The 17066-nt window shown below is 45.4% G+C and overlaps 1 protein-coding gene across 13 annotated transcripts in view; it reads left to right on the top strand.

The window, feature by feature from the left end:
• The window catches only part of LOC118079504 (serine/arginine repetitive matrix protein 2), a 129821-nt gene that overhangs the window by 47993 nt on the left and 64762 nt on the right, over positions 1-17066 (top strand). The window contains exons 7-8 of one of the 13 annotated variants that reach the window (XM_060278310.1): positions 7473-7604; positions 15026-15208. The exons of 11 other annotated variants lie outside the window; for them this stretch is intronic. In XM_060278310.1, the coding sequence (XP_060134293.1) occupies positions 7473-7604; positions 15026-15208 (315 nt within the window). Of the gene's footprint in view, positions 1-7472; positions 7605-11961; positions 15209-17066 lie in introns of those variants that run through there. One more of the 13 variants, XM_060278312.1, reaches the window with a different exon arrangement.

Below are 17066 nucleotides of genomic sequence, written 5' to 3'. Positions count from 1 at the left end.
AGGTTGCAACCTGGGGTTTCCATGCAGGATCATTTGCACAGTTTGCAGATGAAGTTTGTAGCGTTGCAGGAAAGAGGCTGTGAGCTGGATCAGGAACAACAGATTTGCATCATCTTGAACTCTCTTCCTGAAAGCTGAGACACTTTAGTGTTGACGCTGGAAGCTATGCATGAGCAGGATTTGACTCTTAGTTTTGTAACCGGGCGTTTGCTTGAGGAAGCACAGAAGCAGGAGGACAAAGCTTCGGAGGCTACGGCAAGCGGTCGGCTTGCAAGGAGTGCAGACAGTCTGGGGGAGAAGCAAGAGAAGCTGCCACAACAGCGTCAGTGTCAAGTGGCTGGTGAGGAATCGGCCTACGTTGTTCGTCGTTGTTTCCGTTGTGGGTCAACACAACATTTAAAAGCCCAGTGCCCAGAGGTGACCAGATTCCAGGGCTAGGGCCAGCGGCAGAAGAGGAAGAAGAAGTTCGGCAAGAGCAAGCAGTCAGCTCAGGTTGTTACAGTCGTAGCGCAGTCTGCCGAAGAGAGGTTGAACACCTGAGTGGTTGATTCAGGGAGCTCTCAGCACATTGTGAATTCAGAGGAGTTGTTTGTTACTAAGGGTTCAATGCAGCGCAGCCAGGTAGCGTTGGCTGATGGCAGAAAATCCGAGGTACTGTCGGGGGGTTCTGTCTATGTTGCCTGTTTACGCTCCAACTTGGACAATGTACTGTGCGTGCCATCACTGCGTAGTAATCTGATGTCAGTGTCGTGTTTGATGAAAGCCGGGTTTGGCGTTCATTTTGAGGATAACTTCTGTGTGATTGAGAAGAACGAAGGGACTTTGGGTACAGCTGTTCAAGAAAACGGGTTGTTTGTGCTCAGAGACTGTTCTGAATATTCTGCAGTAATTAGTAATGCTCAAAATGTGTTTAAGAATGAGCCTATGCATAAGGATTGCATTCATTTACTTCATCGCAGGCTTGGACATGCAAATTGGAAAAATGTGTTGAAAATTCCTGATTTAACTGAAGGATGCAAGTTACAGAGTTGTGAAAAGTATCTAGACTATAACGTTTGCAAGAAAGTTAAAAGTCACAGAGGTTCTTATCCTAGAAGTGACAGGGTGTCTGAAATTCCATTTCAGCTTGTCCATGCTGATGTCTCAGGACCGTTCCCTGAGAGTAGGGGTCGTTCACGTTTTTCCCTTACGATTGTGGATGATGCCACACGTTTCGGCTGGTGTTATCCCATGAAGCACAAAGGTGAAGTGTTCACCAGGTTTAAAGGTTGGGTTGCTATGGTTGAAAGGCAATTTGACCGTAAAGTCCGGAAACTTCAATCGGACAGAGGAGGAGAATTTATGTCTGGGGCATTCCAGAATTGGCTTCAAAAGAAAGGCATAGGGCATAGGAAAACCAATCCTTTTAGTCCTGAAGAGAATGGCATTCCGGAAAGAAAAGGGAGATTTTTACAGGCTATGATGTATGCCATGCTTGAGGACGCAGGTCTTTCAATGGGTTATTGGGCGGAGTTGGTGTTAACCACGAATTATTTGCAGAACAGGTTGTTCCATAGTGCTATTGGTACAACTCCATACTTTGAATTGTTTAAAAAACAGCCTAAGGTTGACCATCTGCATACATTTGGAGTACAAGCCCTGGGTACACATTCCCAAAGCCCAGAGGTGAAAAGGCGACCCTAAGTCCAAGCTGCTTGTGTTTGTCGGGTACCAAGATCTTGGCAAAGGGTATCGATATGCTGAAGGGCAAAGTGGGCTGGTAATTTCCAGAAACGCAACATTCTGTGAACAAAAAGACTGGGAGAAATTGCACACCAACTCAGAAGTCTGGTTACAATATTCTCAAAAGTTTACTGGCAGTAAAGAACAGGGAGAAGGGAGTACAGATTCTGAGGGGGAGAAAGAGAAGGAAGTGCAGGTTCAAAGAGGAAAGAAAAGAACGTTATCTTCAGACTCAGAGCAGGAGACTTTGCCTGTTGCCAAGCAAGGGGGGCTAGAGACTGAGAAGGATGAGTGTAAAGTGGAGGAAATTTTTCTCGAAGACGTTCTCAAAGGGAGAACAAAAGAATTCCTCCGAAAAGATTTTCCCCTGATACAGCAAATGTTTTTCACGTAGCCTGTGAACCTCTAAGTTTCCAGGAGGTTTTGGAACTGCCAGAAGAACAGGCTTGTCTCTGGAAACAGGCCATGAGTGAGGAAATGGATTCTTTGAGGGAACATGAGGTTTTCACATCCATGCCACCTCCACAGGGTGCCAAAATTGTGGGGTGCAGATGGGTATTTAAACTAAAGCCATTACCATCTGGTGATTACAAGTACAAAGCACGGGTGGTAGCGCAAGGTTTTTCACAGAGACCAGGGTTGGACTTCGATGAAGTGTTTGCACCTACGGCTAGAAGTGATAGCATACGCTTGATGTTTTCACTAGCAGAAAAATGCAAACTGGAAGCCCGTCATTTTGATATACAGACGGCTTATTTACATAGAAAGCTAGAAGAAGATATTTACCTAGTTGAACCACCAGGTTTTGAGTCAGGGACAAACAGAGTGCTTAAACTACACAAGGCTCTGTATGGCTTAAAACAGTCAGCTCACAACTGGAACAAGTGCCTTAATGAAGGATTAATTTCTCTAGGGTTCCAGCACAGTGTGGCTGATAACTGTGTCTATATGCTTGGCGCTGTGGGTTAAACCACAGAGTCTAGGGCTTGCTGATCAGAAGGTCGGCGGTTCAAATCCCTGCAACGGGGTGAGCTCCCGTTGCTCGGTCCCAGCTCCTGCCCACTTAGCAGTTCGAAAGCACATCAAAGTGTAAGTAGATAAATAGGGACCGCTCCGGCGGGAAGGTAAACGGCGTTTCCGTGCGCTGCTCTGGTTCGCCAGAAGCAGCTTTGTCATGCTGGCCACATGACCCAGAAGCTGTCTGCGGACAAACGCCGGCTCCCTCGGCCTATAGAGCAAGATGAGCGCCGCAACCCCAGAGTCGGAAACATCTGGACCTGATGGTCAGGGGGCCCTTTACCTTTAATGAGAAACAGGAATTTTGCGTGATCTTCATTGATGACTTGTTATTTCTAGCCAAGACTGACAAACAAACCAAAACGTTTGCTACACAGTTAAACAAAAGGTTCAAGGTTAAGGACATTGGAGAGGCTAAATCTCATCTTGGTTTGGAAGTGTGCTGGGCACCAGATGGGACCTGTTTGCTGAATAAAAAAAAGTAAAATCAAACAGATGTTAAATACTTACGGCATGCAAGATTGCAAAGGGGTGACCACACCTATGGAGCCTGGTTTTATTAAATCACTGCACAATGATAGTCCAGAATTTGATCAGCCAGAATTGTTTCAATCAGCAATTGGAAGTTTACTATAGCGCAGTGGAGTCGCCCTGATATTAGCTATGCAGTAGGCATTCTTTCAAGACAGGTTACTAAACCAACAGTCAGTGCCTGGAAAGCTGTAAAACGTGTTCTTCGCTATCTCAAGCACACGATTGACTACATACTAAGGTTTCGTTCAACAGGTGATGAAGTATTACAATGCTATTCAGACAGTGACTGGGCAAATTTAACTGGTCGTAAATCAGTTACTGGTCTATTGATCATGTTTGGTGGAGCTCTAATTGGATGTAAATTAAGGTGTCAATCCATTGTTAGTGTGTCATCCACTGAGGCAGAATACGCTGCTCTGAGCGAGTTATGTAATGAATTGTATTTTTTCAGACAATTGTTAAGTGATCTGGGAATAAATTGTAATGCTCCAGTAAAAGTATACATTGTCAGTCAAGCCTATATAACGTTGAGTAACACAGAGAGTTTTAAGTCTAAGTCAAAACACGTGTCTATAAAATACCAAAATGTGAGATGCAATGTTGAAAACAAGGCTATTGAATGTGTTTATGTATCCAGTGATCAGAACATTGCAGGTGTCATGACTAAACCGTTAACATGTGTGAAAAATAAACTGATGTGCGAAAATTTGGGTTTGTTTGAAAAATGAGTTTAAAAGCACTTTGCTTATGCTCAGGAGCTAATTGCTTAGATGTGTTCGCTGTGAGGGGGTGTTAGAGATTTGGCCTCTGTGAACGTGCAGCTCAGCACACTATAGCAATTACCGTAAGCACCTGGTGAATGACTCAGCTCTGCACATAGCCGAAGTCTGCCCAGAGATAGTAACCTAGCAACAGCTAGTAGATTGGTGTAAGGAACAATAAAGATAGAGACCAACATGTGCTCTGTGTGGAGAGTTAGTGGAGAGTGGAGATGGTGGATGGTGTGGAGAGATTATGCTGGAGTTTGTTAGAGTTAGAGAGAATTACTGATCTATGTACTGTTTGTTGTTTTCTTGTAAATAAACCTGTATATAGTTACTCAGTACTAGTGGCAGTGAGTTCCTGTGTCTATACTACTTGCCTTCGGCTGCGACCAAGAGGTTTCTGCTGTGCCTGCGCTACTCTGCTGAGTTCAACTGGTATAGTTGGCATTTACACCAGGTTCAGCCTTGCTGGTGTCTAACAATTTTACTGATTTATGGCTACATTTCTATCCTCCAGTGAGCTCAAGGTGACACACATGCTTCTTCCCCTCCTCATTTCACTCCACAACAACCCTGAGAGACTGTGACTGGCCCAACATCACCCACAGAGTTTAAGGCTGAGTGCGGATTTGAACTCGGGTCTCCCTGACCCTAGTCCAGCACTCTCACCACTGCACCAGGCTGGCTCTCGGGCCAGTGAGGATAAGTTCTAGTTGAGGCTTCAAGAGCCGTGCCAGGAGCATTGCTGTTTAGGTGTTCTCATTGCTGTGGATGGATCTTTTGTGCTTCAAATACAGCTTGATGGAGAAGCAAGCGATTCTCAAGGAAAACGGAAGTAATGAAGTCAGATCAGGGTTGTGTCAGAGCACATGTTGCTTATATTGTCTTTTGAGGTTTTGCTGAACAGGAAGCTACAGGTGTTCAAGTATGGTAACTGAGTATGGAAAGGCTTGCAAGAGTTTATAATCCTCCAGTTCTCTTTCGCAGAGAGTTTGTGGATAGTATCACATCTAGATATTTTGCTAAGGGTCAGGGATGATGGGAGCTGGGAGTCCTGCATTGCAGGGGTTGGACTAGAGGACTCTTGGGGACTTCTCCAACTCTACAATTCTATGATTCCATTAACAGCACCCGGATGGCACCAGGATCCCCTATTCTTGACATAGCCCAGCACTGCCATGGACATGGGGTGAGTCAGAGATTTGCTTGCAGGTCACCAGTCTGGGTGATTGAAGTGGATTGTAAATGCACCAGAGTGTTCTCTTTATTCAGTCATATGGGGTGGGGTGAGCATTCTTTAATGGAATCACAGATCCTTTGAATTGTGGAGTTGGAACGGAACCCAAAGGGTCATCTAGTACAACCCGCTGCAGTGCAGGACTTGCATGGATGCTTTATAGGTCTCATTTTTTGAGGACAGCTGGGGTTGCCTCATCAGCTGCCTTGGGGGGCTTCGAAAAGTCAGTAGCACAGCCCCAGGGAGGTGCTAGTCATTTCCCTACAATTATAGAATCATAGAATTGTAGAGTTGGAAAGGACCACGAGAGTCATCTAGTCCAACCTGCTGCAATGCAGGAATATTTTGCCCAATGTGGGACTTGAACCCCTGTCCCTGAGATCAAGAGCCTAATGGCCTACCAACTGAGCTACATAGGCTGCACTCAAAGGGGTACTTGGAGGCATCACTGGCGGCATTATGTTGACTTTGTTTGTTTAGTTGCTTTGCTTTCCACGTATCTCCCCAAAGCGCGTTTGGATTTTTGTGCACTGGGTAGCTGCTGAAGCAGCCGTGATTCGCCGGGGACAAAACACCTGGGCCTCCACCCAAGGGTGCACATCATCTGTCATGGCCAGTGTGGGATTTGTTGGGATTGTCTCCTACCAAGCTTGCACCAGGCTCTTGCGTCTCTTGGCCCATCAGATGACGTGCAGATCCACCTGGGCGAGAATGACCTGGTCGCCTAAAAGGGCATCATTCAAATCAAATCGGCAATTGCAGACACTCCGGGAATTGTATCCTAATGTTACCATCATGTGGTCTGAACTTCTTCCACGCCTGCAATGGCAGGGCACCCTCAAGGCACCTTATAGATTGAATTATGTGGTGGTAAAAATCTACACGACTGTCAATTGTGCAATTATATATCATGGCGGCCAAGTGGTGAGCAATAAGGACATTAAAACTAAGAGGGTGGAATTCTTCAGACCTGATGGGGTGACCCTGGCCACGTTAGGGAATGAACACTGGTTGGACAATGTCAAGCAATGCCTAGAGGAATGGTTGGCAAGATTCTAGCAGTTCTTTCAGCTGTAGGTAGTCTTGGCAGTGAAATTGTGATTTTCACAGTCTCAAATGGCGGTTTTAGACCTTGGGCAAAATTCTTTTAGTCTATCAATCAAATAAGGGGGATGTGAAGTGGCGACTCATCTCTCTTGCAACAACATTTCCAAGGTTCCCATTAAAGGGGAATGTGCGAGGGGAGTCATCATCCTAACACTGAAAGGCATTCAGTATACTCCACTAAGCTGCTGTTATCTGGAGATGCTGCTGGGGATTGAACCTGGGAACTTCTGCATACAAAGCAGGTGATCTGCCACTCCATGGCATTTGATTTCAGGTGTGAGGCTGGTGGGTGTTACTTGGGGAAAACAGTGTCACAGGTCAAACTGAGGCCTGTGCCGGGACAGAATAATCTTGTGGGCCGGAGATTTCCTACGTCAGTCATAAAAGGAGCAGGGAAGGGTGCAATGAATCCGGCAGGCTGCTCTGGAGATCTGTATGCAACTGCTATCGGGACTTGGCTCAGATTTTGGGAGCGCAAGGGTTCCTTTCTGAAAGAAAGGAGCGGATTTATTGACTATCAGTAACCTGAGATATTTGGGTGGGGTGGTTGGGTGGCTAATCTGGCCTCCCATAAGATGCTGAATTGCAACTCCCATCATCCTCACTTCTTTGCTTTGCTGGACAGGGCTATTGGCAGTTGAAGTCCAGCAACATCTGGAGTGCCAGAAATTAGCTACCCAGGTTTAGGGCCACAGCTGTAATGTATACATTCTTGGAACAGCTAGGCACCTGCGTACAAACCCCTGATGTAAAACTAAAATGTGAGAGAGGGCACATGCTCTTCATGCAAAAGGCCTCAGGTTAATGCTTAATCATCCAGTTTGTGGGTTGGAGTAGGACCTGTGTATGCCTCCTCCTGCAGTTACTTGCATGGTAGAGGGATTGCGATGATATCTCGAGAAGGGAGCAGGAGGCAAGGAAGCCAAGGGCAATGCTCAAAAGAAGTGCACCAAACAGCCTCAGGATTCTTCTTCCAAATGGGAGGCAGGCCCAGACATGGAGTCCGCTGGAAGCCACGGAGTGGGTAGCGAGTAAGAAACTTTCCAAATCAAATACGACGGCTAGTAAACCACCTTTGCTTGATATTGCAGCATGTGTGGAAAGATCAGAGGCCTCAGGTAGTAAAGGGGGGTTAACTCCCTCGACCTTGTTCACTGTGCCATGGCCTCAGAAGAAAGATGCAAGACGTCCGAAGAAGAATCTTCCAGCAGAGATACCGGCAGGTGAGAATCTGGCACCTACCTACACAATGATGGGGTTGGCTGGCTTGGTGCTGGGTTTCACCATGGGGCTCCTGTTGTGGGGTTGGAGGGGTTACACAAATTTGGCCATTGCTACAGCCAATTTAGGGGAGGTACCAAAGGATGGGACAGAGCTGACTGAAGAGACGTTACTGGTGCAGCCAGGAGAACTTTGTGCAGCCACCCAGACCGACAGTCGATTGGGCGCAGTCGGGTAAGAAGGTGGACGCAGTTATGAATGGTATCGCATACGGGGAAGCCTCGAATTGGCCTGGATATCCTTTATTGCTTCCCATGAGTAAATATGAAAAGGGGAGTTTGTGGATGTGTTTGCCATCTCTCGATTTATTTGTCCTTTTTATTAAACGTATTTGTCACTTTCTTACAAAAATAACTAAAAGCAGATTGCAATATTTTAAGCAAGCAAGCAAACGAAAACACACACACACACACACAATCAATCTATATGTACTTATAGTTGTCTCTATAGGCATAATTTTATTAATTACACAAAATGTAAGCATTTAGTACAATTTATACCAAGTAATTAAGTATAATGTGATGTTTTGGTACAATACATGTGAGTGGCATTTTATTGTTTATGTTTACTTGTTTAGTACACCGTTTGCTTAATTGTTCCATATAATTTTTTCAAAACCATTTGTTTTTCATGTAAATTATCAACAGGTTTTATCTTAAATAAATAAATATTGCAGAAAATAATAGTATGCAACTATTATTGCTCTACATAAAACCTAAAATTTATGTTTATTAGTTCACAATTTAACATACTGAGAATTAAAGAAGTCAAATTCCTATGTTTTTATCACTCGTAGTGAGGCAAAATTTCAATCTGTAGGAGCAGGATCTAAATATTAACCGATTTGTCCCTAATTTGAAATTTGACTGTGTTTATACCATACGCCTGAGATAAGATCAAGGGAGGAAACATTTTTATGACCCACCCTAATATTTAGGGTAAGAGAACAAATGAATAAAATCAAAGGGAACGTGAATGAGGAGATAGAAAGAAAAAAATGTATAGTAATTTATTTATTAAATTTGTATGCCACCCTTCATTCAAAGATCAAAGGCAGCTCACAACATAAAAAATACAAAATGAGAATGCAAAATTGAAAAATGAATCAACCTGGCCAGCGGGATTTTTGACACCTGGTGGAGCGATATTGAAGAAATGGCCCAATAAAGGAAGAGTCCTGATGGGCTAATGAAATTGAGGGGTTATAATGAATTTGTTGGTGGAGAATGGTGAGCCGTTTAAGACGCAGGTAACCTTTGGTGGTAGTTTTGATATGGGATAGGCACAGTGTTCCAAGCTCCATTGTTCTAGGGAATTTCATTAGTGGGAGCAGTTTCTGAGCACCGCGCAATACTTTGCCTAAACTTTCAGATTAAAACTGCAGAGTGGAAGGAAAGGAGGGCCTTTTTCTGCCTCTTCACATGAAGAGATCCTCTTAATATTAGGGAGGTGAGCAGGAGAAGGACTAGACCATGTGAAAAATGAACATGATATTCTAGCTGCAGTTCATTCATTTTCAGCTTTGTATTATTGTTATTTAAAAAACTTGCCTAAACATTCTGTTGTTGTGCCCATAGCCTAGGTCTAAGGTGCCATTGAGCTCCTAGCTTCCATATCTCAGTTTCTAACACTGGATTTGCAGGAGACAGAGCTCTGTTACAATATGTGTTAGGGTCCAAGTAGAAGAAGAGTTTGGATTTGATATCCTGCTTTCACCACCTGAAGGAGTCTCAAAGCGGCTAACATTCTCCTTTCCCTTCCTCCCCCACAACAGACACTCTGTGAGGTGAGTGGGGTTGAGAGACTTCAAAGAAGTGTGACTAGTCAAAGTTCACCCAGCAGCTGCATGTGGAGGAGCGGAGACGCGAACCCAGTTCCCCAGATTACGAGTCTACCGCTCTTAACCACTACACCACACTGTCTCCCGCTTCCTCTCCTCTGCACCCCCAGTAAATTCTGTTTGTAATAATTGTTTGTATATACTATATTTTTAATATGTTAGTTGTGATCATTTTATGCCCATTAAAATTGTGCATAGTTATATTTTATGTTTCTAAAGTAACAGAATGCCTTTCAGTCTGGAAAAGAAAAAAGAACTGCTAATGAAGCATTTTCTCAATTTTTCCGAAAATTCCCGTTTCCCCCCTGAAAACCCCCCAATAAAAACCAAGTTTTTTTCGAACTTCAAAATTTCCGGAAATTTTACATCTCTAAGACTTCCGCTTGAGGCGCAACGGAAGATGGCGCAACATTCCATCGCTCAGACTATCAAGGGTTAATTAGAGGCTGTTATGGGAGTAAAGTAGCCTACCAAATTCTTCCCAGAGAAGGGAAGATGCAGTCTTTTCCGCAGATATCCACTACCCGGTCCCAAATTCGGAAGGAAGGACTGGAAGGAAGCACTGGAAGGAAAGCCCCCGAGATAGCCTGGATCTCCCAGACGCTATCTCCACCAGCACATCAAGTTCCATGATTTAAGAGGAATAATTGGATTTAAATTATGGATATGCTTCAGACGAAGAGTGGAATGACATTGCCAAAAAATTCAGCCATTGGGGAGATAAGAGGATTTGAGGAAACATCGCATTAAAGACAGTGGTATGTCAGATGGAACAGAAAGGGAAGCGAGACTCTTTTTTAAAATTACAGTGGTACCTCTACTTACGAATTTAATGCGTTCTGAACGCACATTTGTAATCGAAAAAAATTGTAAGTCAAATCCCATAGGAATGCATTGGGAGAAAAAATTCGTAAGTCGAAGCAACCCTATCTAAAAATTCGTAAGTAGAAAAATCCTATCTAAACCACATCCAAGATGGCAGACGGAGCTCCGTTCGTAAGTAGAAACATTTGTAAGTAGAGTTATTCATAAGTAGAGGTACCACTGTATGTTTTAAGATTTTACTTAACAAAACCTCTCTAGAAGAACAGTCTACAAAATCTAGAACAAGCAAGAAATTATAAAATACAAACTGTGTGGAAATTGAAATATATATAATTAAGGATTTATTTATCTATTCTTTGATAAGCTTGCAAGATCAAAGCTTCCCTAATGTAGATTTCATCAGCAGCTGGAGTTTGTTAAAATCTTTTGTGGATGGTTTTAAGAAGATTTATGGCTTGTGACGCAGTTATAATTGAATCTTGGGGTTCAATCTTGGGGTTGAGGCTGGGTTGCGGATGGGCAGTCATAGGGCGAGGGAGCCACTGGTATGTTATCAGATGTGTGTTTTCTATTTGGACTTGGCTGACCGTCTCCTGGAAAGCCTGTAAATCTGCAGCCGGAGAAATTAATGAGCAGACGCTCAGACACGATTTACTGGAATTGGCTGAAGATGGCGGCTGCCAGCATGATAAGACACTTTTTTTTCAAATAATATTTATTCATTGTATAAAAATAAAAAATAAAATAAAAAAGGGTGGTCTCAGTAAAAATCCCAGCGCGGAAGGAGAGATTGCAACAGAATTTATGGGGAAGCAGAGATATAAAATCCACACAGAAATAGATATTGTTTGGTTAATCTCACTTGTGGGAACATCTCAGAGGCTGTGAGAAGACTGAAGGATAATAACAGAATTATTGGAAATGATCTGGAGTATATTGGACTACAGTGGTCCCTCGATTTACAAATTTAATCCGTTCTGAATGCACATTTGTAGGTCGAAAAGTGGTTAGCCATAGGAATGCATTGGAAACAGAAAAATTCATAGGTCGGGTAAACCCCTTCTAAAATTCGTAAGTCGAATTTTTTTCCATAAAAGTCGGAAAAACCCCATGTAAACTGCAACGGTTTTCCTTTCGGCTGTTGAAAAAACCGTAAACGTGAGGCCATTTTTTTTCATTCGTAATTTCGTAAGTTGAGTACTTTGTAAGTCGAGGGACCACCATTGGAAATGATTTGGACTATATGGATTAGAAAGGCAGAAATCGGTCGTTGATCAGAACCCACAGAGTCTGAAGCATGGGGAGCAAAAAAATTTGTAATTTGGCAGAGTATTTGGATTAATTGATATGCATTTGTATAATTTGGAATAATTAATGTGATATGATTCGATTGTTAAAGTGAAAAATTTAATAAAAATGATTTATTCACAACAACAAAAAATCCGGAAATTTTACATCTCTAAGCTGGCCTCCCCAGATGATGCTCAATTGCAACTCCCATCATCCTTGCTTCTTTACCTTGCTGGCCAGGGCTCCAGCAACATCTGGAGTGCCGCTGGTAGTCCAACGCATAAAAGGCTTACGTCAGGAACTGGCATTGAGGTACAGCTATAAATGTTTTGTCTCATTCCTAGGTCCGTCTGCCCTGCATATCTGGATAGTCGGCCACAGCACTGTTCTCTTGGCTGGCCAGCGGGCAGTGAAGTCAGGACTTGGGCGCCGGCTCGGACTCCCCAACCACGTGAGCGTCTCTTGGGTGTCCAGACGAGGAATGCGTTGGGAGGACCTTCTCCCAACGTTGCGGTTGAAGGTGTCTGCGGAAGGCACTCCTGCAGCAGTGGTGGTGCAGCTGGGCGAGATTGATCTGATGGAAACTACAACTTTGATCTTGCGGACCCGCATGCAGAAGGACTTGGATGAGTTGGCGACAGCTCTTCCTGGACTCAAAATATTCTGGTCGCAGCTGCTGCAGCAACGTGTGTGGTATGGAAGCCACAGCCCACTTGCCGCCGAGAGGGCCAGGAAGCGCGTCCAGTCTTCAGTGGCCAAGAAGGTTGTGGCCTTGGGTGGGACGTTGATCTTTCACCCAACCATTAAAGCTAAGGATGCTTCCCTATACACGGAGGATGGGGTCCATCTGTCTGTTGTTGGGAATGATGTGTGGCTGGCAGAAGTGTCAGCAGGTATAAGGGCTTGGTTGCAGGAGTGAGTGGTTGGCAGTGAGCTGCAGGTTCTCATGTGGCCGAGGGGGGAGCTTGCTGCGGAAACACGTTTTGCAATGCCCCTTCTGATCTGATTAACCCTGCTGTGCCTCAATGCCCCGTCATGGGGACTGAGAGGGATACATGCCCAGTGCCTAAGTCAAGGTTTCCTCTGCCTGAAATTGTTAATAAAGTTGCGGCCATTTTAAATCCCAAAATATGTCATCATGTGCAATCCTTGCTGTTGGACTGACTCCCGGAGGGGTGGGGGTCTGCGCCTGGGCACGCAATGCAGTAGCCTCAGTGCCCTTTCTACTCTATCTTCTTTCTGGACAGGACCCTCACCACCCTGTGCTTCCACTGGGTTTGAGGTTACTATACATTTAGAGGGGGTTGGAGTAGATGACCCTTGGGTCCCTTCCAACTCTACAGTTCTGTGAGTCTATCCAGTCACTCAAGCAGAGAGGTATATCAATCAGGGCTAGTTTGGGTCTCAGTTTGGAAGGTGAGCAGCAGCAACAGCAAGACCCTCTCACCTTTGTTTGCAGACACTTTGGATTCGGACCCCACCTGCAAGCAGACATCTTGCCTTTGCAGGTGCTGCCTGCCCGTAACTGTGTCTGCCTTGCTACGCAAAGGAATTCCACTCCTTAGGGCAGCCATCCCTAAAGCAGGCGAAGGAATGCCTGTTTTCCCCTCACAATTGGCCTGCTGTAGCCTCCTAGGAGGCTGTGTGATACGGAGTCAGATCATTGGTCCAGGGCGGTCCAACACGTGGTTGGGAAGCCCTTGGCAATGTTGGACTATCCTACGTTGATCCACCTGAGCTCCGTATTTTCTATACCAATGTTCCTCAAACTTGAATTCCCAGCTGCTGTTGGACTACAACTCCCATCATCCATAGCTAGCAGGACCAGTGATGAGGGATGGTGGGGGTTGTCCAAGAACAGCTGGGAATTCAAGTTTGAGAAAAAATGGGCTGCACGGACTAGTGGCTTCAGGCAGGGAGTCTCCCCCAGCCCTATTTGGAGATGCTGGTAACTGAACATGGGACCTTTTGGTGCTGGATGCTGCATCATACTGAGTCAGACCACTGGTCCATTTAGCATAGTATTGCCTCATTGACTGGCAGAAGCTCTCCAGGGTTTCAGGCATGGAATGCCGTCAGCCCTACGGCCTCAGCCCTGTATACCTGAAGGAGTGACTGCACCCCTGTTGCTCGGCCTGGACACTGAAGTCCAGCTCCGAGGGCCTTCTGGCAGTCCATTCATTGCTGAAAGTGACGTTACAGGGAAACAGGGAGAGGGCCTTCCCGGTAGTGGCGCCTGCCCTGTGGAACACTTTCCTGTCGCTTGTCAAAGAGATAGGAATTCTGAAGTCAGCTCTGTATCGGCAAGCTTTTAATGTTTGACACTGTGTTTTTGTTGAAGCTGCACAGAGTGGCTGGGGCAACCCAGTGTGATGGGCAGGGTAGAATAAATTCATTGTTTCGTTGTTTTTGTTTTAATTACTTCTTTGTCTTTTTATCTTGTGAACCATCCTGAGATGATTTGTTAAAAGGCAGTATATAAATCTAATAAGTTGTTGTTGTTGTTATCTGGAGATGCTGCTGGGGATTGAACCTGGGAACTTCTGCATACAAAGCAGGTGATCTGCCACTCTATGGCATTTGACTTCAGGTGTGAGGCTGATGGGTGTTACTTGGGGAAAACAGTGTCACAGGTCAAACTGAAGCCTGTGCCGGGACAGAATAATCTTGTGGGCCGGAGATTTCCTGCGTCAGTCATAAAAGGAGCAGGGAAGGGTGCAATGAATCCGGCAGGCTGCTCTGAAGATCTGTATGCGACTGCTATCGGGACTTGGCTCAGATTTTGGGAGCGCAAGGGTTCCTTTCTGAAAGGAAAGGAGCGGATTTTTTGATTATCAGTAACCTGAGATATTTGGGTGGGGTGGATGGGTGGCTAATCTGGCCTCCCATAAGATGCTGAATTGCAACTCCCATCATCCTCACTTCTTTGCCTTGCTGGACAGGGCTATTGGCAGTTGAAGTCCAGCAACATCTGGAGTGCCAGAAATTAGCTACCCAGGTTTAGGGCCACAGCTGTAATGTATACATTCTTGGAACAGCTAGGCACCTGCGTACAAACCCCTGATGTAAAACTAAAATATGAGAGAGGGCACATGCTCTTCATGCAAAAGGCCTCAGGTTAATGCTTAATCATCCAGTTTGTGGGTTGGAGTAGGACCTGTGTATGCCTCCTCCTGCAGTTACTTGCATGGTAGAGGGATTGCGATGATATCTCGAGAAGGGAGCAGGAGGCAAGGAAGCCAAGGGCAATGCTCAAAAGAAGTGCACCAAACAGCCTCAGGATTCTTCTTCCAAATGGGAGGCAGGCCCAGACATGGGGTCTGCTGGAAGCCACGGAGTGGGTAGCGAGTAAGAAACATTCCAAATCAAATACAACGGTTAGTAAACCACCTTTGCTTGATATTGCAGCATGTGTGGAAAGATCAGAGGCCTCAGGTAGTAAAGGGGGGTTAACTCCCTCGACCTTGTTCACTGTGCCATGGCTTCAGAAGAAAGATGCAAGACGTCCGAAGAAGAATCTTCCAGCAGAGATACCGGCAGGTGAGAATGCAAGACGTCCGAAGAAGAATCTTCCAGCAGAGATACCGGCAGGTGAGAATCTGGCACCTACCTACACAGTGGTGGGGCTGGCTGGCTTGGAGTTGGGTTTCACCATGGGGCTCCTGTTGTGGGGTTGGAGGGGTTACGCAAATTTGGCCATTGCTACAGCCAATTTAGGGGGAGGTATCAAAGGATGGAACAGAGCTGACTTTCTTACGAAAATAACTAAAAGCAGATTGCAATATTTTAAGCAAGCAAACGACAACACACACACACACACACACACACACACACACACACAATCTATTTGTTCTTATAGGTGGTCTCTATATTTAGGCTAGCAGAACAAATGAATAAAATCATAGGGAATGTGAATGAGGAGATAGAAGAAGGTGTATAGTGATTTATTTATTAAATTTTTATGCCACCCTTCATTCAAAGATCAAAGGCAGCTCACAATATAAAAAATACAAAATGAGAATGCAAAAATAGAAAAACGAGAACCTGGCCAGCGGTATTTTTGACACCTGGTGGAGCGATATTGAAGAAAAGGCCCAATAAAGGAAGAGTCCTGATGACGTACATGGGCTAATGAAATTGAGGGGTTATAATGAATTTGTTGGTGGAGAATGGTGAGCCGTTTAGGATGCAGGTAACCTTTGGTGGTAGTTTTGATATGAGATAGGCACAGTGTTCCAAGTTCCATTGTGCTAGGGAATTTCATTAGCGGGAGCAGTTTCTGAGCACCATGCAATACTTTGCCTAAACTTTCAGATTAAAACTGCAGAGTGGAAGGAAAGGAGGGCCTTTTTCTGCCTCTTCACATGAAGAGATCCTCTTAATATTAGGGAGGTGAGCAGGAGAAGGACTAGACCATGTGAAAAATGAACATGATATTCTAGCTGCAGTTCATTCATTTTCAGCTTTGTATTGTTATTTAAAAAACGTGCCTAAACATTCTGTTGTTGTGCCCATAGCCTAGGTCTAAGGTGCCATTGAGCTGCTAGCTTCCATATCTCAGTTTCTAACACTGGATTTGCAGGAGACAGAGCTCTGTTACAATATGTGTTAGGGTCCAAGTAGAAGAAGAGTTTGGATTTGATATCCTGCTTTCACTACCTGAAGGAGTCTCAAAGCGGCTAACATTCTCCTTTCCCTTCCTCCCCCACAACAGACACTCTGTGAGGTGAGTGGGGTTGAGAGACTTCAAAGAAGTGTGACTCGTCAAAGGTCACCCAGCAGCTGCATGTGGAGGAGCAGAGACGCAAACCTGATTCCCCAGATTACGTGTCTACCGCTCTTAACCACTACACCAGCGTTTCTCAACCGCTGTTCCGCGGCACACTACTGTGCCGCGAGACGCTGGCTGGTGTGTCGCGACGTGCGGCGGCGAGAAGGGCGATTTGCAGAACTACCGTACCTATGTGCGGAGAACCTTCTTAGCATGGCTGCATTTGAGCGCGCCCTTCACAAGATGGCGGTGATTCCTGTCATAACCCGCCTGCCTGCCCCGCCCGCACCACCACCACTCTCCGCTCTCTCTCTTATCTCTATGGTTCCTCCTCGAGCGTCCCTTTGACTTAGTTGTCTATGGTCTTCCGCACCTAATCGAAAGCCGCCGAGCGCTCCCCCTCCCCTACTCACCATCTCTGCAGCCGCAACCTCAGCCCAGACCCCCCAGAGAGGAAAAAGCAGCAGAACCCCCAGTATCCCAACATGCACCGCAACCTCGGGACGGCCCAGCCGGGTTCGACGGGAGGAGCGGAGCCACGTGGAAATGAAACGATGCATTTTGTAACGCATAAAAATCGCACAGGGACTCCATAGGTGCATAGAGAAGAGCCTCTTTTGTCCAACCAGCATCCAAACTGTCACTCTGTCAGGGAGTAAGCGGCCTCTTCGGCGAGGA

The sequence above is a fragment of the Zootoca vivipara genome, chromosome 9 (genome assembly GCF_963506605.1).
Source record: "Zootoca vivipara chromosome 9, rZooViv1.1, whole genome shotgun sequence".
Taxonomy (NCBI): Eukaryota; Metazoa; Chordata; class Lepidosauria; order Squamata; family Lacertidae; genus Zootoca; species Zootoca vivipara.
The sequence above is the reverse complement of the archived record's forward strand: the minus strand, read 5'-3'. Positions and strand labels throughout refer to the sequence as shown.